Consider the following 26,509-nt stretch of genomic DNA (forward strand, 5'->3'; position numbering starts at 1 on the left):
TCACTCCTCTAATCTCAAGAGATGCTCTAGCGACTGATGCTAGAGGTTGCAGCATCAGTTTCCTCGTTATAGAGTGTCCGACTCCCACGCCGGAGACCCAGGTTCGAGACCCGAGCAGAGCGGGGCGAGCAGGACCTGGGTAGAGGGGTTACATATGCAATCCACCATGTCGCTTTTATTATAAAACATTATTACAAGATTACTGTTGTGAATCGAGACAAGATAATTAGATTGTTTTGAACACTGGCTGGTTATGTACATGCTCAAAAATTGATTTTGGATAATTTTTAACCAAAAAAAGTTGCGGACTGCAGCTTTAATACAAATGCCCACAAAATTCAAGATATATTTACAAAAAAATTTTAAATTGTACTTGTATTGTAATTAAATTGTAATTGCACTTTTAAACTTTTTTTTTTTTTTTTTTTTTTTTTTTTTTTTACAAATTGTTCAATAAACAAACTTTTAGTTTTAAAACATAATTCTCAACATTATATATGCATTTGTAATTGTACCAATTCAGATGCAACTTCTGTTCCACCTCTGCAGTGTAAAGATGCATTTTGTTGTTAGTGATTCCAATTAATTGGTAACAGAGTGTCTTACTATTGTAATTATAATTATTGATTAAAAATAAAGGCATTTTTCAGGCAGTAAATGTGGATGTTTCAGATGAATTAGAGGAATGCTGGTCTGGTCTTGGTCTTGGTCTCGGTTTAGGTGGCCTTGACTACAACACTAATTAAAAGTATTCTGCTGTTGGAGAGTGTTGTGATATAAACTACAGCAGTGCTCAGTGCATTAAATCATTAACCAGATTAGCGATGATCAAATCTAATTAAACTCATATTGCCAAAAATGACTAAAATTACTTTAGCAAATAATCAATTTTCTTGTCCTTAATAATCAACATAATGCAGGAGAAACTGTAATATGAACTGCACCAGTGCTAAACTGCTCAATGCATAATATAGCCTAATTAACAACACAAACAAGTATAAATCAAACTCACAAAGACTGTCAACATTTTTTTTTTCCATGCACCATTTTATTATATTCATGTATGTGGTTACAGTCAAATCATATAAAACAGTGAAATCACTCCAGAACTCTGTCCTGTCTTGAGACGGTGACGTGAGCTCCACTAACAGGCTTCACTCCTATTGGATGTTGCTCTTGAAAATTGCTGCGCATTTGCATGAAGTTCAACTTTTTGAACTCATGTTGCTTGACGCCTGCATTAGGTTGCCCCTCCACCCTCCTTATTTATGTTTGTTTGTTTGTTTGTTTGTTTTACATTTCTCTTTCTACCTCCTAATTTTCTTTGGCTTTTGTCCTGGACACACATTGATACACACTGTTAATATATATATATATATATAGTTTCTTTGAACATAAAAATGAAAATTTGTGAGCAACAACTTGCAGCTAAAATAAAAGATCATGAAATACACAACAACAACAACAACAAAACAGCAAGAAAGGCTTGTGTCAGACCAAATAAGTAAAAATCTTTGTTGTAATTCTACAAGTACATCAAGATATTTTGTACAAGCTACAAAACAAAACAGATGATAAAGAACAGAAATATAACGATAGACATAAATGACAGAATAAGATTCAATACAGTTTTTTCTACCAGAATATTCTCAAATACAATCACTGTTTATTCACTGACTCATAAATTCATTTGTTTATTATGGTTCCATTTAATATATTTTAATATTATATTATATTTGTCTGATTGACACACCACTGATTAATTCAAATCCTTCAATCATAACCAATCATGTCCAATCATATTGAATATCCCTGATATATATGATTATATTATTGCTGTTTAGATGTCATTTTTTTTAGATGTTCAGATATTTGGAGACTTTCAGCAACAGATACTTAGAGCTTAAAGAAAGTAGAAACCCAGAGCATCAATTTCATCTCCGCTTCTACCCAAAAAGCCATAACACTTTCCAGATTTCACATCAACACTCACAGGTGCACCCAGTTGATCACACTTAACAGACAATGACTGTCTTTCACCAGTGTTTTTTGCAACCATAAATTCCAAACCCCCACACATGTTATTTTGACTATTTGGCCACAGTGTTGCAGCTTCAACTTTATCATATTCATCAAGTTCAAGTGTTTGTTCATTAGATCCTGCTACATTACCAACTGTCATCTTCTGGCCAGAGTTGAAAGTCACCTCAACTGTGTTCAGTGTCATCTAAAAGGTACAAATGTATTTTATGTGAAAAAAGCAACTAAATGAAAACAATGTGATTCAAATAGCAGGAATATGAGATAAAAATGGAATGAAAACAATCTTCACATACCTCACTGTAAGTGATGCTGATCTTCTGAATGCTGCTGGAAAAGCTCTTAAAGGAGAATGGAGCACCTCCTGTCCCACCCACAGTCACATCTTGTGCTGAGAAAGGAATCAAGAGGTGAAAGAACTGCTACAAATTACTACATTCACACAGCAGCAGAATACAGTGGTCAGTCCTGTTTTAGAGTGGTAAATGGGGTAAAATTTTCTATTTTCTGTTCTGTTAATAATGATAGTGACAACAGAATTCAATAACTGAATTGATTCACGACTGCATTTTCAGTAAACCTGCACTGTTTTGAACAGAACTACAATGGACATCTGTAGTTGTCTGGCAAGTCAAACAACAGGAAAGCCTTTTATATTTCTCAGGAGGGGCTGGTGGGAGGTAGGCTGACTGGATGTTAAAGATTTCCATCAAACAGTTTCAAGTTCCATGTCACTTGCAACAACCAACACGTCCCAGCATAAACGCTGTGGATAAATACTTTGTTATTAAAGCGTCTATGTTCACAAACCACCATTAATTTTAACAGAAAAGCAAGAACACTATGCATGATTTGGCATGGCAGTCAATACAAATAATAAATAACAATTGTCTTAACTACTGCAGCAGAATCCTGCATTTGGACCTGACCCAGTTCCAGAATGAAATCACAGAGGGTGCTTTATGGTTTATCACTGTCTGTCATCACAATTTTGAAAGTGAATCCACATTTATACACGAATGGGCCTTAAAACAAAAGTTTTATTCAAATTCTGAATATACCATATATATTAATTACTGCCTAGCCAGTGTGCAGAGAGCACTCCCTTTATAATCACTAAAAAGACCCCCAGGTATCTGAAACAACCAGAAGCAATCTTTAAGGGTAAAAGTGATCATGGAAGTTTTTTAAGCTTCAGAGTTGACAAAAAACAACAACAAAAAAGTTCCTTTTTTTCTTTTCTTTTCCTTTCCTTTTTTTTTTTTTTTTTTTTTTTTTTTTTTAATTAATCTTGTAGTCAGATAGTTGGCTAAATTTGCTAAGATATCCAAAGTTTTGAGCAGAGGGGCAGCAGGGTTTATGATAAAATCTAAAAGGTCATCAGCATAAAGAGAAAGTTTGTGAACCAATCTATGACGTGTAATTCCGTCAAAACCATTGTGGCTATGAAGCCTTATAGCTAAAGGTTTTGAGACTAGATTAAAGACACATAAATACATGTTCAAGGTGGAAACATAAAACTTTGGCCAGAATAAAATCTACATTAAAAAGTGATATTGGTTTGAGGTGAAATTCATGTCTAATGTGAAGACAGAAAAGAGGCTTGACATCAGTTGTTCAATGGCAGACGGGAACTAAAAAGGCATTTCTGGCATTTTTAGCACAGAGTGTCCTACTACATCTGGTCTGTAACAAACCAGACCATAACACATCAACTCATTGCTGAGCATCACAGGGCTTATCCAGGGTGATTCCCTTTCTTCGGCCTGAGATGCTGGGATAAGCTCCAGCCATCCCGTGACCCTACAGAACGCGGTATAAACAAATGGATGAATGGATGATACTGACCTAACCACAATATAAAGCACACTAGAGTGAAATCAACAAGTTTTACCATGTTCATATCAGAGGATGGTAACTCTCCCACTTTGAGAATTACGAAAAATGTTCTAAGATGAGTGAAATTACTTAAAGGCTACCATGAAAGCCAGGTCACATTCACAATATGCACATATTTACTCTTTATCATTTGCTTGATATGACGAAAATTGACACATTAATGTTTCAATGTCTTTGTTTGTCATATTCACAATTAGGATTTACATTAGAAATTTTCTGACGAATAATGTAAAAGACATTCAAATCAGTGAAATTTTCCAATGGTAAGCAGTTTGCTTATCTAGATATTACTATAGGTTGTTTAAAATATTTTATCATATAACAGTTGGCCAGTTCAATTATATAGTAGCAGCTGGAATACTGTATATAAGCCACGGTGTGAATGGGACAGTTTGAGAGTCACTCCTGTCCTGTTATTAAATACAGTTGTCAAACCCAAACACTGACTGTGTGAATGTAGCCAATGAAAAAAGATTATTCATGAATATGTGTGGATGACACTTACCTGCAGGCGGTAAGGAGCGGACAGTTTCACTGGCTTCACTCACTCCCACTTTACCCACTGTCCTGTACCGGATCAAATACTGCTTTCCGGATTCCAATCCAGTCAGAGTAAAGTCTTCATTAGTTGTGTTTATGAAAAGCCACTGTTCGTAAGCTCCAGAATCTGCTTTTACCTCCTTGTACTCTACTCTGTACTGCACTGTTACTCCACTTGGAGACTTCTGCAGTTTCAGGGACACACTTTGGTCCTGGACATCCTTCACTATCGGTGGGGGCGGCTTTGACACGGGCTGGAACTGTTTGTCTGTCAGATTCCCTTTTTCGTACAAATAGATAGAGGAGCCTGGATTGGAGGGATCAGAGACAGCAGAAATAATGAAGCGGATTCTCTTTTCATCTTTATTGGCTTCTGAAAAACCTCTGAAGCGAGTTAAGTTCTCTCTCATCTTTTCTATTACGTCAGGATCATTGAACCATTTTCCTACAGTTGCATTTTTGTTTCCAACTAACTTTTTAAACTTATCAGTTTTCAGTAACTCATTCAGGGTTGAAAGATATTGGTCTTCATACTTCAGAGACGTGAAGGTTAAGCACAACACAACATCAATATCAGGATCAAGGAGGATGGTGTTCAGACCATCAGAGTCTTCTATCTTGATCTGCTCCAACTTCCTGGTTTGAGAACTCAAGAGGTTAAGTTCAGAATTTGCATCATGTAACCACTGGTTAAGCTTGTCAGCATTAAAAGGGGAGCTGTAGTGGATTTTCAAGATATCTCCCAGTTTCTCCTCCTTCTCTCCTCCTCCTCGAATAGCAGGCAAGACCCTGGCCACTGCCTTCTGAAACACTGTCTTGTAAATGCTAAATGAGTCCTGGAATGAGTGCAGCCTCTCTTGAATGTCACTGAAAACATTTACCTCTGTTCTTCTGGACAGATCATTGCATGTCCTCTCTACCTTTCCCAGCTCCTCCACTATATCTGCAGTGTTGGACACCAGACGTGTGCTGATTTCTCTCTCTAACTGAGCAGCTTTTTTGTCTAATAAATAAAGAGGATATAGCCAGACTTTTATTGGAACTGCGTTCTTTGGATTCTCCTTCAGCAGATTGGGGAGCTGCTTGTACAAATTCAGGGCCTCCATGTATGTGGTGGGGTTCTGCTCAAGTTGAAAGTCACCATGAAATGTGCAGCTGACATTCGCTGTAGTTTTCTTTTCACCATCTGTCATTTTTACAGATCCTGCTCCCTCAAAAGAAAATTCAGGAATCTTCTTGATCATGACATTCAGTTTTCCCTCAATGTCCTGCTTGCTTTCATCTTCTGAAGACATCAGATCAAACACCATGAAGGCCTGAGCTCCATACAGAACAGCCGTGACCACATGAGTTGCAGTTTTCTGGTCAAACACCTGGGGATAGGTGATCTTGCCCAGTTGGGTCATAGTGAGCTGTTCAAATCTGGAAGTATCACTATAATACATTGTAACTCGGCACTGATTGTTTGAGGATTTGGTGTCACGCAGGTATTTGGCAGATCCTCCTACCTCCACCAGCCCCCCCAGAAAGCTGGCCTTCAGGGAAGCACTTATATCCATGAGACTGGATTTACTAGAGAGCGAGTCAGAGCTACTGAACTTCAAATCTGTCATGAGCTGCGGACGACTGTCCAAATCTTCACTCAATGATTTCTTATCCCACAGAGTAACACCTGAAATGAGAATAGGCTTTAACAGTTGTGTATGAAATAGTGTTGTCAAAAGTACCGGTACTTCGGTACCAAGTCGGTACTGAAATTTTGAAAATGTGACGATACCAGCATTTCTCTAGTACTGGTAGTACCGAGAATCCGGGTATATTCGGTACCCACTGATAGGGCTGTGCCAGTATTTACGTGAATATGAAAGCACAAATCTTTGTTTACAGAAGAAATAATAGGTTAGCAATTAAATGTGACAGCGCAGCCATGGAAACATTTTGGTTCATGCAGAATGAGAGAGGTGCGTGAGTCCATAAATTTAAGCTTCGTATTCTGTTTTCCGAATCGCGATCTGGTCACCTGATTAACAGAGAATTTAACAATAGTCCATTAGTTATTCCACTGAACATGGAATCTGTTTCTTTTCCTAAATCTTCATTCACGCAGGGGATTATAAACGTTTCTTCCTTTCGAATTTAGGCCTATTATAGACTATTCGCATTCTTTACTGTGGTAATGTAGAAAAAACACAGTAGGACAGAAACCTTTTTGCTTATGTAACCCTCTTTGGTTTTTCTCTGGCCCGTCTTGTCTCACCCTTCATTAACACGCAACTCAGAATACGGATGATCACAGTATTTATTTGTCCTGCACAGAGCAGTGGAAGAAATAGAGAGTAGTGAGTAAAGTTGTTTCAGCTCCATCCACAGCAGTTCTCTCTAGCTCTGCTGCTATCAATATAACAATAAACAATTTGGCTTCTTAAATTAAATGCTTTGTGATCGTATAGTAGTTTTCAATATCAGATAGTAATATGCATAGACAGAAATATTATAATATATTAAATATAAGATATAATAATCATCGACTTTATATTATACAGAATAAAATGACTAGAAATAACATTTTTTTCGTAAAACAACATGTTCTACAAAATAGTAAATTCTTAAATACAAAAACAATTACCTGCACAGAGCAGTGGAAGAAATAGAGAATAGTGAGTAAAGTTGTTTCAGCTCCATCTATACGAGACATTACACCAGTTCGGGAGCACATGGAATGACGCACATGTAAAGATTCGGTTCATTAAAAACGGAAATAAAACTACCAAATGCACAAAAATATGAACAGAAAACACACTCTATAAGTCAACTAGTGTTCAATGTGTGCAATCTACTTCGTACATCGTCTTACATTCGACATGAAACTTATATTTTTAACTTTTAATATGGAGCTGCAGCAGAAACGACTCACCCACAGCAGTTCTCTCTAGCTCTGCTGCAGATTGTTCGAACTCGGTGGGCTATAGCGCCACCAGCGCAACCAATAGGAAGCGTGAACACATTACAGCAGGATTTACTTAAAGAACCCTTGAACTATGATATTTATCCCGTTACATACACCCCCCTTAAATCCTGCTTAATGTGGAAATACCATAACAAGAAAAACCAACAGTGAAGAAAGATAAAGAGAAAAACAGATATGGAACTCACACTTCATGTTTCCAATTACTAAAGAAGAGAAGAAAAACTGTGCACTGAGTAGGATTATCTGTCAATCAAAAGATTCTTCCATAAGAAGTACCTACAGTCAAGGGTGGCGCCTAACCCCAGTCTGAAAGTAGACTAACGAGATACCTGTTACATCTCAAAATTTCTTAACATAATAACTCCTTTGATTTCTAATCTCTGTATCAATCAGCTTCTTTTTTGTGTTCTCAACTTAGCATGAAATCAAATGTAACATTTTTATGTGAAAATGCTTTTAACTAAATAAACAAAAGAACTCACTGTAGAGTCTGGACTGTCTATGTGTTGTTTGTTCATTTCACAAATCAGTCTTTTAGTTGGCTTAATGACTCTGCCAAATCTAGCAGCCTCAACATGTCTTGGCTGTGTGCACACCACAGGTTCCTTTATGACGTCATTTGTGAATTGCTCTCCATGAGTCGAGTCAGAATCTTGACCTTCCACTTCAGGTAAATCAAAATCATTTGTTACATTTTGATCACTTCTTTCGACATCAATTTCCATTCTGACATCACTTCGGTCATTCAGGTTCCCAGCACCACCACTTGCAGAGTCCAGCATCACTGACACACAATCTGACGCATCAAGTGAATCTGTATGGATTGTATGAACATCCTCTTCAGCAAAATCATTAGGATTACTTAATATCCAGTTTGCAGTTCTGTCGTCATGGTCAATTCCATCTCCTTGAACTTCAATTTCATCATTCACATCATTGTCCTTTTGATCTGATTCCTGAGGTTCATCACCTGGTAGGAAGTTCACAGGTAACAAAAGATTTCTATGGACCACTCTCACTTTGTCTGAGTTGATTTCTCGAATCCTGTAAACATTGATATCAGGACACACAGCAATGACTTCATACGGAGATGAATCCCATTTGTCAGAAACTTTTCTTCTACCTTTTTCACCTCTGTTCGCAACCAACAGCCAGAGGACAGCCCTTCACCTTTCTGTTGTAAAGTCTGCCATGCCGTTCCTGTTCTTTCAGAGTGTGCATCCTTGCTATGTGTGCTGCTTCACGCAAATCTTTCTTCAGCTTGGACACAAAATCTTTGTAATCCACCACATTCTCATTTGAAAGCACATTTTGAAACAGAATGTCAATTGGGAGACGAGGAACTCTGCCAAACATAAGAAAGAATGGTGCAAAACCCGTTGTTTCATGTTCAGTGCAGTTGTAACAGAAGGTAAGTTGCTGCAACATCTGCGGCCATTTTGCCTTTGCTTTAGGGGGCAATGTCCTGATCATGCTACCAAGAGTCCTATTGAACCTCTCAGCAATGCCGTTCCCCATTGGGTGGTACGGTGTTGTGTGGGACTTGTCTACACCCGCCATGGTCAATAGTTCCTTGATTAGCTTGCTCTCGAAATTCGCCCCCTGGTCAGAATGAATTCTTTTGGGGAAACCATAAACTAGAAAGAAGTCATTCCAGAGTCTTTTTGCAACTTGTTTGGCCGACTGATTCTGGCATGGAAACGCATGGGCCATTTTTGTAAAATGATCCGTCACAATCAGCACATCTACAGACTTTCCTTCTTTGACCTCTGCTGACCAAAAGTCGATGCAGACCAGCTCGAGCGGTTCAGATGTTCGGATACTTTCTAATGGAGCACAAGCATTGGGTTCTGAGGTTTTACCAACCACACATCGATGACAATTCTTCACATAATCATCAATATCTTTTTTCATTCCAATCCAGAAGAATCTTTGTCTCGCCAATGACAGTGTCCTGCTACGTCCTTGATGACCCGCCGTATCATGGATTCCATGGAGAACTTGCGCTTTTAATGAAGCAGGTACAACAAACAGGTAGACTTTCTTGTTTAGCTTTGGATCTCTTTTCACCTTATACAGCACACCATCACGGACAACAAGTTTATCATGGTGTTTCAACAGTTTCCGCACACTTGTGGATTCCTCTTTTTGTTCTCTCTTAGATGGTTTCCGACGTCTTTCAATATAGTACAGAATCCAACACAAGGTGCTGTCCTTCTCCTGTTCATTCACAATGTTGCTGTGCTGCAAAGGGGGGCTAAACTGATGTGGTTGTGAGATGGCTGGCACTGACCCCAATACTTCACTCAAATCCCCAGTAGTGTGTGCTGCTAACACCACAGAAACTTCCTGGCTCCCAGAAGAACCTGAAGGCAAGAGTGTATCACTGGTTGGGTCACATGAACCTTTGCCATCCTTCTGCACCACCTGATCGTTACTTGTGCACTTGAAAGCATCTTGGACAGTGTCGTCAACTATACCACTGACATCCTTCAAGAGAGATAAGTACGGTTCAGTGATAAGGCGATGTCCTATGCAAGACTGGACAAATGGCTCACGGCTCAAAGCATCCGCAACAACATTTTTTGTTCCTGGGACATACTTCAAATCAAAACTGTAGGAAGCAAGTTTTGCCACCCATCGCTGCTCACATGCATCAAGTCGGGGTTTAGTCAGGATATATGTAAGAGGATTATTGTCGGTCCATGCCGTAAAGTGCCGTCCTCTCAGCCAATGGCTAAACTTTTCACAGATAGCCCACTTTAAGGCAAAGAACTCTAATCTGTGAGCTGGATAGTTCATTTGTGAGCGAGACAGAGTTCTACTTGCAAAGGCTACAGGTCTGGCAATTTCTTCACCTGGCAGAACCTGCGACAATACAGCTCCCACTCCATCGAAAGATGCATCAACAGCCAAAATGAAAGGTCGGTCAAAGTCTGGATGAGCCAGCGTCACATTTTTAGTCAGTTCCAGTTTTAGGGTGTGCAAAGCTTCTTCACAATCAGCCGTCCAGTCAGCTGGGGAAAGTTTGAGGTAACTAATTTTCTTTCTTGGTCTACGTCCTTTTGTGACAGGAGTCTGTTTGACTGAGCCTGATGTCAACTTGAATAAAGGCTTAGCTTTTGCTGAACATCCTTCAATAAAATGTTGATAGTACAGAACCATTCCAAGAAAGGACCTGATCTTTTTTTGACATGGTGTTTTTCCATCAGGTTCCATCAAATCAGAAGCTTGAATATCGTTAATTGCCTCAACTTTACCAGGATCAGTCTTAATCCCTTCTTCACACACAATGTGCCCAAGAAATTTCACAGATCGTCGCAAGAAACAACATTTCTTTGGAGCCAACTTCAGGTTGTGATGTGACAAGCGCAAGAGAACCATTTCGAGACGTTGGAGGGCTACAGACTCAGAAGGGGCAAACACCATCAAATCATCAAGGTAACAGAGAACGCTGCTAAAATTCTTACCTCCAAAGATAGACATCATCATTCTCATGAAAGTGGCTGGGCTATTAGAAAGACCCTGAGGAAGCCTATTGTACTCATGGAGTCCAAATGGTGAAGAGAATGCAGTGTACTTTTTATGTTCTTCTTCTAGGGGAACATTATAATACCCTGAGGTAAGATCCATGGTTGAGAAGAAGGTGTTTCCTCCCAATGCAGCTAACACATCAGACTGGTGTGGCAAAGGGTAGGCGTCTCTGACAGTCCTCGCGTTTAACCATCTAAAATCAGTGCAGATCCTGAGATCGCCATTTTTCTTCCAAACTAGTACGAGAGGGGAAGCATAGTCACTATCTCTACCACTGCTCTACCTTTCTCCTCCATCTCATTTAACGCTGTCCTCAGTTTAGCATACTGGCTTGGCGGTATACGCCTATATGGGAAACGGAAGGGTCTGTCATCAGTTAAATTAATTCGATGGATAACGCCTTTGGCTTCTCCGCACTCCATTTTGTCTCTTGAGAAAACTGACTCGTACTTCTCAATGATGTGCAACAACTTGTCTTTCCAGAGGGATGACACTTCACATGACTCTAAATCAAGTTCACCAAGGTTCAAATCATTCAAGACACGCTTCATCTCTTTGTTGGATCTGTGTGGTAAGGGTTCCTCAGTACACTGCAGATTAGACTGAATTTGTCTCTACAGTGAGTAAAAGCAGAATGTGAGGTGTCCTTGCACACTAAGCATGGTGTATTATTCAAGCCTGGAATTCTAGACATGGTGCTTCTCTTTCTATACTCCTTGCTCGCCTGCGCATTACCACTATTATTCATCAGAACTCTCTCCAGCATATTGATCACTTTTTCCAGAGCCATGTTTTCTGACGGTTTTGACTGAAGTGAATCCTGTTCAGCTTTCACTGGGAATGGGCTAGAACTTACACGCATCTCATTCATAGCGATTTTCTTCTCACATTCAATCTGTCTATTTCCTTGTCCAGCAGCTCTGAGACATTTCTGTGAATGATACTCGTTCAGGATCTCTTGTACTTCATGAGCCGTCCATTTGTCAATGGTTTTTGAACGAAATGTCAGCGCTAGATCTGAGTTTGGACAATTCCTAATGAACATGCGTGTGACTTCAATCAATTGGTTGTCTAGCACCTTCCCTTGTTGTTTTAGACACTCAGCTGTGATGTCAGCAGTATGGTTCAGGCGTAACCAGTAATCAAAGGGATCCTCCTGAGGTTCTGGAAGAGTGGTGTAGAAATCTTGCAAAGGGACAGGAGAATACTGTTGGCAACTGAAATGCTTCCGTAATAGGGTGTAGATTGCAACAGGATTTGTTCTGATATCTAATCCGCTAGACAACATCCCCACTTTAACAACATCTTTGGCTTTGCCTCTCAAGTGGATTAAAATTTCTTCCCCCTGCTCTTCAGTAGGCAGGAACCCCTTTCTTATGAAGTTTTTCATGAGCTCCACCCACTCATCTGATGCGTCACCTCTGAAAATTGGAGGATCTTTAACTTCTCTCTGAGAAGAACTACTTGAATCTGCGATGCACTTGACATGGAGTTCTGGTCAGGCGTGTATCTACTATTGTGGTTGTTTTGAGTATGCTTAGATGTAACTTCTGTTTGACTGTGCAAATTCAAATGTGCAAGTATACTGTCCGCCAGTTGCAGGCCTACTTGCTGCACTATGTTACCCATCTGACTCATCATGTCACTGGTAAGGATTGGAGTTGATGTACTAATGGGCTGCGTATTTACAGAACTGCTAAAATTTACATGAGCTGCGTTCTCATTGACATTTGGGGCAGGAAATGTGTTCGCTTCTAACCCATTGTTGGCACCACACATAACAGAGCTAGGGCTAATGTCTGGAAAGGGAATTGGTGTCGCTAACAGACCTCTCCCTCGACCAAAACTAACTGGAGTTTCTAGATACTGAGATCCCGTCAACCTTGTGTTGTCCATAATCAACTAATAGGAGTGAAAAAATATTTAAAAAAAAAAAGAGAAAAAGAGAAAACAAAAATTGTGTACACTATATTCTATTATGATACCTGGAGTCAATAAAAATATTAAACCACTTCAAATTGTCCATTCAAAAGTCTCTTCCCAGGTTTTTTTTTTTTTTTTTTTAAAGTCCAGGGACAACTATTAAAATCTTAGCTGAAGGTCCCGTGCAGTGAAGAATGATGACAGGCCTGCCGGTCCGATGTCGGATGATCTTCGACCACCTTGATTGAAGTCCTGAGTCACGGCACCAATGTAACCCTCTTTGGTTTTTCTCTGGCCCGTCTTGTCTCACCCTTCATTAACACGCAACTCAGAATACGGATGATCACAGTATTTATTTGTCCTGCACAGAGCAGTGGAAGAAATAGAGAGTAGTGAGTAAAGTTGTTTCAGCTCCATCCACAGCAGTTCTCTCTAGCTCTGCTGCTATCAATATAACAATAAACAATTTGGCTTCTTAAATTAAATGCTTTGTGATCGTATAGTAGATTTCAATATCAGATAGTAATATGCATAGACAGAAATATTATAATATATTAAATATAAGATATAATAATCATCCACTTTATATTAAACAGAATAAAATGACTAGAAATAACATTTTTTTTTCGTAAAACAACATGTTCTACAAAATAGTAAATTCTTAAATACAAAAACAATTACCTGCACAGAGCAGTGGAAGAAATAGAGAGTAGTGAGTAAAGTTGTTTCAGCTCCATCTATACGAGACATTATAGATGTCTCCTGAAGGACTTGCACTGTTTCCGGTTTCCGGTTCAACGCTGCTCAACGCTGCTGCCTGCCAGCTGTCTGATCTACGCTCGGAGCTTCGTGGAGATTATCCTAAATCCTTCTCTTTATTCCTATTCGCATAATATAACTTTCTTATTTTTCACTAGATTACTTAACCTATTGCATAGTATTACTAAACGGAACGATTTATTACTAGCAATCCACCAGCGTAATCACCTAGTGTTAGCCATAGCCTGCTAGCTACCGTCTACTTTCTTTTTTTCCTCTAAACCAACCTTCCTTGTCGATTGAATGGCGGATTTATCCGATGTATGTTATTCTGATCTGTCCTCGCCAGATCGGGAAGCTGTGGAGACGTTGCTGCCCGGCATTCATCGATCCACCGCGAGGTACAGCGTCCCGCACATCACCCTCGCCCCAGGCACCGGCAAGCGACCGAGACATCCAGCCAGCGAGTCCCGTGTGCGTTGCAGTTTTTCGGACGGCGTTCATCAAACACACGGTCAGTCATGTCCGACGATTATCATGTGTAGTAAATGCAACATGTACAGCTTAGCTCTTTCTGTCAGCAGTGAGACTTACACATGTGATAAATGCAGGGATATTGTCAGGCTGACAGAGAGAATCTCAGAATTAGAGACACGCATCCAAACTTTAATTGAGGATAGTGAGAATGAAAGGGCCTTAGATACTGCTTTGGATGCGACTAGCCTAGTAAACACTACACATTCGGTTCCGGTTGTAGAAGCCACGCAGCAGGCTAACTGGGTGACTGTGAGGCGGCATAATGGCAAGAACAAACACCACTCTTCCATTCCGATTAGAACATCAAACAGGTTCTCCCCACTCAGTGACGCACCCACTGAGAATCCTGTTGAAAGTGCCCTAGTAATTGGTGATTCTATTACACGGAACGTGAAAATAGAGACACCAGCCACCATAGTCACATGTTTGCCGGGGGCCAGAGCACCTGACATCAAAGCAAATTTAAAAGTGCTGGCTAATGCTAAAGGTAAATATTCTAAAAGGCTAAAGGTAAATATTCTAAAATCATTATCCACGTCGGCACAAATGATGTTCGACTTCGCCAGTCGGAGATCACTAAAATTAACATTAAAGAGGTGTGTGAACTCGCAAATTCAATGTCAGCAAAAGTAATTTGTTCTGGCCCTCTTCCTGTTCGTCGGAGTGATGAGATAGTTAGCAGGTTATCATCACTCAATGGCTGGCTGTCTAAGTGGTGTGCGCAGAATAATATAGGATTCATAGACAATTGGAAAAGCTTTTGGGGCAGACCTGATCTGTTGAAAAGAGATGGTATTCATCCCTCCCGGGATGGTGCTGCTCTTCTCTCTAGAAATTTGGCAAATAGTCTTAGAGCTGAAACATGACAAACCAGGGCCCAGATCAGGACGCAGACAAACTGGCTAAACCGACCGTCTGCTAGCCGCCTCACGTCACAGAACTCAGATAGTTCACAGCACATAGAAACACTTTCACCTAGATATTATCACATAGAGACTGTGTCTGTACCTCGAACTAGTAAATACAAAAAACTTCCAAAACCTTTTAAGGGTAAAAATTTAATTGATGTTCAAAAAATGAAAATCACAGATAAATCAGATAAACAAATGATAAAGCTTGGGTTACTGAATATTAGATCTATTTCTTCAAAAGCACTTATTGTAAATGAAATTATCACAGACAATAAACTAGACTTGCTGTGTTTGACAGAAACCTGGCTAAAACCAGACGATTACATTACTTTAAATGAATCTAGTCCTCAAGGAAATGATTATCGACACAATCCTCGACAGAAAGGCAAAGGGGGAGGTGTTGCTGTAATTTATAGTAATATATTCAGAATCATTCAAAAGAATTTCAAATATAATTCCTTTGAAGTGATGGTGCTTTATGTAACATTATGTAAGTTGACATTTGTGCTGGCTACTGTATACAGGCCACCAGGGCACCATACTGACTTTATCAAAGAATTTGCTGAGTTTCTATCAGAGTTAGTACTGGCTGCGGATAAAGTCCTTGTTGTTGGTGATTTTAATATCCATGTAGATAATAATAAAGACGCATTTGGATTGGCATTTGCAGATATTTTAAACTCTATTGGAGTTAAACAACACGTGTCAGGACCCACTCATTGTCGTAATCATACCCTAGATCTAATACTTTCGCATGGAATAGATATTGATGCTGTTGAAATTCTACAGCAGAGCGATGATATATCAGATCATTATTTAGTCTCGTGTATAATACAATTAGCCAAGGCTACAAAACCACCACCCAGCCATAAATATTGTAGAACAATCACGTCTGCCACTAAAGATTGCTTTATAAATAATCTCCCCGAGCAGTTTCATCGCCTTAGTATACCTGACAACTTAGAAGAACTCGATGCTGCAACAGAAACTATTGGCTCTCTCTTTTCCAGCACATTAGATGCGGTCGCTCCTTTACGTCTAAAGAAGATTAAGGAAACTAATCCAACGCCGTGGTATGATGAGCACACTCGGGCTCTAAAACGAGCTGTTAGAAAAGCTGAACGTAGTTGGAAGAAAACAAAACTAGAAGTTTTTCGCCTTTCGTGGAAAGAAAAAATGATTGAGTACAGAACAGCCATAAGAAATGCTAGATCTACTTATTTTTCAAATCTCTTAATAGAAAACAAACATAATCCTAGGTATTTATTTGACACAGTGGCTAAATTAACTAGAAACAGAGATTCAACTGCTGACGTTTCCATAGAGCACAGCAGTAATGACTTTATGAACTTCTTTACTTGCAAGATTGATAATATTAGAGAGAAAATTATAAACATGCAACCGTCTACAGTTTCTCTTCAGACAGTGCACTGTAGTGTCCCTGAGGTAAAACTAGAATCATTCGCCGCTATAGGAGAGGAAGAATTATCTAAACTTATCAAATCATCAAAATCAACGACATGTATGTTAGACCCAATGCCGACTAAACTACTGAAAGAAATGCTTCCAGAGGTCGTAGGTCCACTTCTTGATATAATTAATTCATCTTTAACACTAGGACACGTGCCAAAAACCTTTAAGCAGGCTATTATCAAACCTCTTATTAAAAAACCTCAACTAGATCCGAGAGATTTAGTAAATTACAGGCCAATCTCGAATCTACCTTTTCTGTCAAAGATACTAGAAAAGGCAGTTTCAACACAACTGTGTTCCTTTTTAGAAAGAAATGGAATCTGTGAGGATTTCCAGTCAGGATTTAGACCATACCATAGTACTGAGACTGCTCTCGTTAGAGTTACAAACGATCTACTCCTATCATCCGATCGTGGCTGTATTTCTCTATTAGTGTTATTAGATCTCAGTGCTGCTTTTGACACTATCGATCATAACATTCTTTTAAAAAGACTTGAAAACTATATTGGCATTAGTGGAATTGCTTTGGCATGGTTCAAATCATACTTATCTGACCGTTATCAGTCTGTGGTAGTTAATGAAGAGATGTCGTATCGATCACAGGTTAAATATGGGGTACCACAAGGCTCAGTATTAGGACCGTTGCTTTTCACTCTGTACATGCTGCCCTTAGGAGAGATAATTAGGAAGCATGGTGTTAGTTTTCACTGCTACGCTGACGATACTCAGCTCTATATTTCCTCGCGCCCTGACGAAACCTACAAATTCACAAAACTAACAGAATGCATAGCTGACATTAAAAACTGGATGACAAGAAATTTCTTATTATTAAATTCAGAAAAAACTGATTTCCTAATCTTTGGACCAAAAACTTCCTCACGAAAAAACCTTGAATACTCTCTAACACTTGACGGGTGCTCCATTAAACCTTCGTCCTCAGTTAGGAACCTGGGTGTGCTCTTTGATACCAATCTTTCATTTGAAAGTCATGTTTCTAGTATCTGTAAAACCGCCTTCTTCCATCTAAAAAATATATCTAAATTACGACATATGCTCTCAATGACAAATGCGGAACAGTTGGTTCATGCATTCATGACCTCAAGACTAGATTATTGTAATGCTCTACTGGGTGGTTGTTCTGCTCGGCTTTTAAACAAACTACAGTTGGTTCAAAATGCGGCAGCTAGAGTTCTTACTAGAACCAGAAAGTATGACCATATTAGCCCAGTTCTGTCAACATTACATTGGCTCCCTATTAAACATCGTATAGATTTTAAAATCTTGCTACTTACTTATAAAGCTCTAAATGGTTTAGCTCCCCAGTACCTAAGTGAGCTCTTAATGCATTATAGTCCTTCACGTTTATTGCGATCTCAGAATTTAGGCCAGTTGATAATACCCAGAATATCAAAATCAACTGAAGGCGGCAGATCATTTTCCTATTTAGCACCTAAACTCTGGAACAATCTTCCTAGCATTGTTCGGGAAGCAGACACACTCTGTCAGTTTAAATCTAGACTAAAAACACATCTCTTTGCTCTTGCATACACATAACACATTATAAATACATTAACATTTTTCAAATCCGTTAAAGGATTGTTACGCTGCAATAATTAGGTCGGCCGGAACCGAGAACATTTCCTATAACACTAGATATACCTGTACATCAGAACAAGAATGGCATCTACGCTAATATCTGTCTCTCTGCTTATCCTGAGGTTTGCCGGGTGCTGGATCCAGGCCGTATCCAGGTCAGATGGAGAACCTGCGTCTGGACCTGACTACAACGTAGCCCAGGATCCCCGTATCCGCTTACATATATTTATATATAATCGATTTTTAATCTCTATAATAAAAATGTACAATTCAGATTTTGATCTCCATATACATTTACATATATATATATCTTCCAAGGGTTTTTTTCCCTCCTAGGACTTTTTTCCCAGTGCTAGCACGCTGGGTTTTTCTCCTAGGGGTTTTTTTCCATCCCTGGAAGTCAGCCGACATTGGCTTAATGTAGCACCATCTTGTATATGTTACATATTACCACGCTTGTTTGTACAGTTTTAACCACTTCCCTTTTTTTCTGTGCTTCTAATATGTAAAGCTGCTTTGAAACAATTACCAATTGTAAAAGCGCTATATAAATAAATTTGATTTGACTTGACTTGACTTGACTTGACATTACACCAGTTCGGGAGCACATGGAATGACGCACATGGAAAGATTCGGTTCATTAAAAACGCAAATAAAACTACCAAATGCACAAAAATATGAACAGAAAACACACTCTATAAGTCAACTAGTGTTCAATGTGTGCAATCCACTTCATACATCGTCTTACATTCGACATGAAACTTATATTTTTAACTTTTAATATGGAGCTGCAGCAGAAACGACTCACCCACAGCAGTTCTCTCTAGCTCTGCTGCAGATTGTTCGAACTCGGTGGGCTATAGCGCCACCAGCGCAACCAATAGGAAGCGTGAACACATTACAGCAGGATTTACTTAAAGAACCCTTGAACTATGATATTTATCCCGTTACACTTACAAGTCAATTTCTATTTGTAACACAGTTCGTAAATGTGGGAAGAAGGAGGCGGGAACCGGCGAACATTCAACGCAACTTTTAATTCAAAATAAACATAGAACAAAACGAAAGTAATGCCACACAAACATAATAAAACATAAAATAAAGTCCAGGCCTGGTCCTCTCTCGTCCTCCACGGTCGTCGCTCCTCCTTTTATGCTCCCGGAGCTCCTCCGTGAGAGACTCAAGGCCGGTGCGCCTCCCAGGTGATGCTTGTTATCACTTGCGTCACCGGCCTCACGCCGTTCCCTCACGGCTCTCGCCCGCCCTGGTCGCCACATACCCCCATCGCCCCTCGCAGGCCGGGGGGTACCTCCGAGACTGCGCTCTACTCCCCCCCGGGGCCTGTCTCGGCGGCCGCAGCACCTGGGGGTAAGGATAGACGAGACGAGAGAAAGGAGACGGAAGCAAGGGGAGCGACAGGACGAGAGAGGGGAGAGAGGAAAAAGAGAAAAAAAAAAATTCTTGGTCCGGTTCCCCGACACACTGCCGCTCGGTCCTCAGCCTGCCAAGAGGCTCTTTCTCGCGGTGCCATGCGGTGGCACTGGACGCTCGGTGGACGGCCCGATCCTCGACCGCCTCCTGGCGGCCGGCGATGGCTCCTCCGACTGAGGGCAGCCGGCAGCGAGTCCCCCGTCCCCTGCTCCTCCCCTTCATGGCGGACGGCAGCAGGCTCCGGCCCACGGCAGACGGCGGTGACTCCTCCGCTCCCTCCAGGTCCAGGACGGCAGCCACCCCACCTCGTCCCAGGAGCACGGCATCCGGGTCTCCGTCCCACCTTTCACAAGGCTCCAGCACCACCGCCTCGGGCAGCCTCTCGCGGTCTTCACTTCCGCGCTGCCCGAACTCCGCAGCACCGCGATCCCCCTCAGCAGCGAGGGCTCTCCGACAGCATGTCCCTCCTTCCTCCCGGGTTTCGGCACCATTGTAACACAGTTCGTAAATGTGGGAAGAAGGAGGCGGGAACCGGCGAACATTCAACGCAACTTTTAATTCAAAATAAACATAGAACAAAACGAAAGTAATGCCGGCAGACGTCCGCGAGGATAATAAAACTTATGTTTTATTAAACATAATAAAACATAAAATAAAGTCCAGGCCTGGTCCTCTCTCGTCCTCCACGGTCGTCGCTCCTCCTTTTATGCTCCCGGAGCTCCTCCGTGAGAGACTCAAGGCCGGTGCGCCTCCCAGGTGATGCTTGTTATCACTTGCGTCACCGGCCTCGCGCCGTTCGCTCACGGCTCTCGCCCGCCCTGGTTGCCACACTATTTAACACATTTGTGCTCGTTATTAGACTTTATAAGATGCGTCAAGTTTATTTGTTTATAGCGCGTTTCACACACCAATGATTTTTCTTTCGTTTTCTCTGACAGCGCTAAATCAAACATTGCCTGAATGAATGAAGATAAAACTCGCTCTTCACACCTTTTACAACAAGTGTCAATTGTTTGTAACATCAAGAGATAACGAAGATATTATTAAAGAGAAATGGTCTCTTTCCTGCTCGTGTCCCAGATCCCTCTCAACACACAGCTCTTTGTGTGAAGACCATCACCTGACTACGATTAGCTCCGCCTTTCACCTCGACCGCACCTCAAGCCCCAGCTGGCCCGCTTTGGACCAAGGTTTTCAGCGGGCCAAAAAACCCATGCCTTTGGCACAGAGGAAGCACCGAAGAGGCACGATCAAGCCCCGGAAGTGACAGTGGAAACGCGCTAGCACGCTGTTGGATCGTGGCATTGGATGAAAGATTTGGTTGTGAGATTTACTACAATGACAATGGCAGGAGGATATCAAAATCTAACAGCACTGCTTGAATATTATAACTAAATCCGCTGCACTATTTTGAAAAAATATATTTTGGACATGGCTCATTTGTTTGTTAGATATGATCGTATACAGTTTTACAACATAAACGCTGCTCAGATTGCATTATTTCTTGAACGATGACAGAGAGCAGATCATTCAGAAGAAATGTGATGCAAACAATGGATAATATATCAATATTTCATGGACAAAAAGTACTGTTTTTTGTTTTGCAATGGACTTTCATATTTTACCTAAGTGCCACAGATTGGATTCATCTCGCGATCTCTATTTCATTATAAAGGTATGAAGTCCCATTTTGATTTTCCATGTTGTTATTTGCACACCCAACACAAATTACTGGTGTTGGAGCATCTATATTTAAAAAAAAAAAAAAAAAACTGTAGATTGACATTAAACCTTTAGAACTTTCTGATGATAAAACTTAAACTTACTCATTAATAATTTAGATTGTATCTAAGAAAGATAGATAGCTCCTTTGCTTGCTAAAATGGTCATGTCAAGCTAGGCGGGAGTGGTTTCAGCAACCAGTCACATCAGCTCAAACCACCTCCCGCCTCTTTGCCCATTTTCAGTTATCTGGGAGTGACATGCGGTGATGCGCAGCTAAGAAGGCAGCGGCCTCATTTTCACTTCAAAAATGCTGTTCAGAACTCTATGGGTGATGTCACGGACACTACGTCCATATTTTTTACAGTCTATGGTAAAAACCCACATACAAGTGTAAATGGTGACCTATATATATATATATTTTTTTTTTAAATAACTAGTGCTTTACGTACAATTGTGCTTATTTGTTGTTCAATAAATATTATTTTATTCAGTATAATGTCCATTAGTGCATAATATGGATTGAGTGAAAGTTACATGAATACGCCATTAGATGGCGGCAACACTTTACAGGTGAATGAGTCAGTGAGTCACAAGAGACTTTTAAATTGAAAGGAACTTTTGCAAAGGAAGTTGTTTTAGCGTTGTGGTGTTATGGATGTTATGGGAAATTCCCAAAGCTGTAAAAAAGGACAAATACAAGATCGCTCCCTCTAATACTGTGCGACTATGAAGTGACTCAACGTTCCTTCATTACTAGTTCTAAAGTGACGTTTTAGAGTTAGTAACGGAGGCTTGGTCCAACTGTCAACTTGAGATTTGAATCTGTGGCGGAAGGAAGTAGTGCTTCACAAAAGAGGGTTTTAAAGATGCTCCGTTGTTATTTCTTATTTATTTACACACTCGTGCCGTCGAACTGTTGTATAAACGCAATATCACACTCGTAGCCGTGCGATATGATTGCCTGGGGCCTCGTGCCTACGGACGAATCAAAGCCATGCTGATATACAGCCATATCGCATGGCTACTCGTGTGATATTGCTCATATATACAGGTGCTGGTCATATAATTGGAATATCGTGAAAAAGTTCATTTTTTTTATTGTAAATTATTTTTAAAAATTAAACTTTCATATATTCTAGATTCCCACGTTTTTTTGTGTGTGTTTTTTTTTTTTTTTTTTAATTTTTTGATTAGAGCATACAGCTCATGAAAGTCCAAAATCCAGTATCTCAAAATATTAGAATATTTACATTTGAGTTTCATTAAATGACCATCTCTACACTATAAATTCTAGGTATCTCTTGTTCTTTGAAACCACACTAATGGGGAAGACTGCTGACTTGGCAATGGTCCAGGAGATAATCATTGACACCCTCCACAAAGAGAGTAAGTCACAGAAGGTCATTACTGAAAGGGGTGGCTGTTTACAGAGTGAAATATCAAAGCATTTTAAATGCAAAGTTGACTGGAAGGAATAAATTGGGTAGGCAAAGGTGCACAAGCAACAGGGATGACCGCAAGCTTCAGAATACTGTCAAGAAAAGCCGATTCAGACACTTGGGAGGGCTTCACAATGAGTCAAATGAAGCCAGAGTCAGCGCATCAAGAGTCACCACACTCAGACATCTTCAGGAAAAGGTCTACCAAGCCACTTCTGAAACAGAAACAATGTCAGAAGCATCTTACCTGGGCTAAGGAGAAAAAGAACTGGACAGTGAACAGTGGTCAAAAGTCCTCTTTTCAGATAAAAGTAAATTTTGCATTTCATGTTGAAATCATGGTCCCAGAGTCTGAAGGAAGACTGGAGAGGCACAGAATCCAAGCTGCTGAAGTCTAGTGTGAAGTTTCTGAAGTCAGTAATGATTTGGGGGGGGCGTGACATCTGCTGGTGTTGGTCCATTGTGTTTTATTAAGTGCAAAGTCAATGCAGCCATCTTGCAGGAGATTTTGGAGCACTTTGTGCTTCCATCTGCTGACAAGCTTTATGGAGAAACTGATTTCCTTTTCCAGCAGGACTTTAGCACCTGCCCACAGTGCAAAAAACACTTCCAAGTTGTAGTGAATTCCAGGGCCCAGTTTACGGCCAGGCCCCTCTCTCTCCATAACAGTGGACAAAGGTTTGCTACATTTTGATTGGATCTTGGTGGACTAACACAAACAAACTGTCCAATGCCATCAGATAAAGATGTAAGGACAACATCCAGACCTCTCTTAGAGGGTAAGAAGAAGACCTCTTATACCAAGCCTGGGAAGGACAAGACTTCTCATTGGTCCACAGGACGTTACTGCCCTTCACCCATCTAGACACTACTTCCTAAGGTTGGCCAGAGACTGCCATAAAAATTCCTCGGGACCTTAGCAGAAATGTTGAAACAAAGAGAGATCACAAAGATCCATCCAAATCCATTCAAAACTATGTTTGAAAACCTTAGAACTGATGCAAACTACACATCCATTTCATACTTATTCACAGAAATAAGTATTCTCAATGACAGCCATTTGTAGTGCAACATCTGATACAAATACAGCTGTTAATGTAAAATTGAATGACAGTTCAATCTTTTTCCATCATGTTTAGTCTCTATTTGTTTAGAATATTGCCAAAGGTATTCTTTTAGTAGATGTGTTAGTTATTCTTGTTTATCTTTTGTTAATAAAATTTATTTTATTACACTTGTGTCTTCTTTGCGCTGATAATACAGAAAAGGCTCTACAAGTTAGCAATTTCACCAATCTTTCAGATAAATCAGCTGACCACTTTACATAAATTCTAAATGAATGAAAAGCACCTGTTGAGAATGTTCTCATACTGCCAAGGTAAAAGACCTTGACTGGTGCCCTGAACTAAGGAAAAAGGGGAAAGTAGTCATCTGATGTAATCATAACCACACCTTAAGAGACGTGTGATCCAAAAATCACAACGTCAGCAGTGACGTGAGTACCAATCCCTATTTTACTTTGCGTCCTTGGATGGACAAAGCAAAAATCACTACAAAGTGGTTTGCTGACCATGATATTACTGTGCTTTATTGGCCAGCCAACATGCCTGACCCCTGAATCTATGGGATATTTTCAAGAGAAAGATGAGAAACAGTCGATCCAACAATATACAGATGATCTGAAGGCTCAATAGTGCCTCAGTAGTGCCACAGGCTGATCACTTCCATGCCACACTTCACTGATGCTGTAATTTGTGCTAGGAGCAAGTCATTTGCTGTAATATGTGCTGCCAACCAAGTATTGAGTGCACAAATGAACATACTTTAAAGAACTTGAACTTTTCTGTTTTGCAAATCCATTTTTTGATTGATTTTAGGAAATATTCTAATATTTTGAGATACTGGATTTTGGACTTTCATGAGCTGTAAGCTCTAATAATCAAATTAAAAAAAAAAAAAAAAAAAAAAAACTTTTGAAATGTTTTATGAAAATATATGAAAGTTTCATTTTTAAAAATAATTTACAATAAAAAAATGAATTTTTTGATGATATTCTAATTATATGACCAGCACCTGTATATTATATATATATATACAGTATGTATGTGTGATATCTATGGAAATAATGTGTTTTTAGCTAAATTAGCATGTAACATTACTCCTCTTCTGCCTCTGAGTGTAAGGAACTCAGAACGAGCATGTCTGAGTTCAGGACTCTTATGTTGAACTGTTGTCATGTCTGTCTTCACCTTGTGCTTGCCCTCACTCCCTTGTTAGTTACTATGGTCACCCTTGTTAATTGCCTTGATGATTTTCCCCTCCCCCTTGTTACCTCATTAGCCCTCTCTGTATAAATAGGTCCCTGTTTTAGTCAGCGGGGGTTGGTTATTGTTGGAGTTCCTCAACTTAGTGTTTGTGTTGTTCTCCCATGGTGTTCATGCCTTGTCTTGTCTAGTCTAGAGTTAATGTTATTGCCATGCCTGGATTCATACCTTGCTAACCCGTGGATTACTTTGTCATGCATGGAACCAAGTTTGTATTCATGTGACTTTTAGTGTGGAATAAACTGCTTGCATTTAGATCATCACCCTTCTTCATTTGAGACAACACAGCAGACGTTACAGAATAACCAACCCTCACAGATGGATCTAGCAGCAGATTTTCCTCCTGGAGCTCGTCTCCTCCTGTTACACAAAGGTAACCGTTCTATAGAAGATCACACTCAAGATTTCCTGGACCTTGCATACCAATCTGACTTTCCAGATAAGTGTCTTGTTGCTTTTTATCGTGCCAGCCTTAATGCACCCTTGAAAAATCAACTCTTTAGTGGAACATTGGCTGACACGGTTGAACGGGTTTTATTATTGAGTGGTTCCGTGTTTACTGTTGGATATGCAGATGAGGAACCCCTCAATCACGCAGTACCTGCTATCCCCGAGCCTGTCCATGTCATGTCAGGACTTGTTAATGTCATGTCTACTAAGTCTGAGCTCTTTCACAAGATGGCCGCTGCCACACCCGAGCCTTCAACTAAGATGGCCGCCGCCACACCCGAGCTCTCAACTAAGATTGCTACCATGCCAGAGACTTGTCACGCCATGCCAGCCACACCAGAGCCTCTCCAGGTTACAGACGCTACACCAGAGTCATTGACAAGGATGATTACCATGCCAGAGGCTCCAGCCAGGATAACTACTAAACCAGAATCTCCAGCCGTCAAGGAAGGCACTTCAAGGTTCTCAGTCGAGTTACACTTTGCTAAAAAAGATAAGACTGGTTGTAGGCACAAGAGACTGGTGTCAAGTTTGGATGATTTACCACTTTTGACTGTACGTGCTGCTGGTATCACTGTAGTTGTCCCAAATCAAGAGGTGGTCCCACTGACAACTACACTCCACATCATTGCAATGGCCATTATGTGCGTCTGGGCTGCATACTGTTCATCAACTCGAGTCTGTTTCAAGGTCTGCCTCAAAGCCTACTTCCAAGTCTGCTTCAGTCCAAGAGTCTGCTTCAAAGCCTGATTTTTGTTTATGAATCTGCTTCCAAGTCTGCTTCCGTCCAAGAGTCTGCTTCCAAGTCTGCTTTAAGGTCTGATCCAGTCCATGAGTCTGATTCAAGATTTGCATCATTTCACAAGTCATCTGCAGAGCCTGTTTCAACCATTGAGTTCCCTGCCTCCCTTAATATAACCATGGAAGTCTTCCCTGAGTGTCATGTCTCTCTCGACACAA

General features: G+C 40.3%; 1 protein-coding gene across 1 annotated transcript in view; it reads right to left on the reverse strand.

The window, feature by feature from the left end:
- Positions 1–1,903: 1,903 nt before the first annotated feature.
- Positions 1,904–26,509, reverse strand: part of LOC137006529 (cytolytic toxin-alpha-like) — a 41,336-nt gene continuing 16,730 nt past the window's right edge. The window contains exons 2-4 of the mRNA XM_067367363.1: positions 4,445–6,151; positions 2,337–2,431; positions 1,904–2,227 (exon numbers count right to left, since the gene is read on the reverse strand). Of these exons, the coding sequence (XP_067223464.1) occupies positions 1,904–2,227; positions 2,337–2,431; positions 4,445–6,151 (2,126 nt within the window). The remainder of the gene's footprint in view (positions 2,228–2,336; positions 2,432–4,444; positions 6,152–26,509) is intronic.

The sequence above is a fragment of the Chanodichthys erythropterus genome, chromosome 18 (assembly GCF_024489055.1).
Source record: "Chanodichthys erythropterus isolate Z2021 chromosome 18, ASM2448905v1, whole genome shotgun sequence".
NCBI lineage: Eukaryota > Metazoa > Chordata > Actinopteri > Cypriniformes > Xenocyprididae > Chanodichthys > Chanodichthys erythropterus.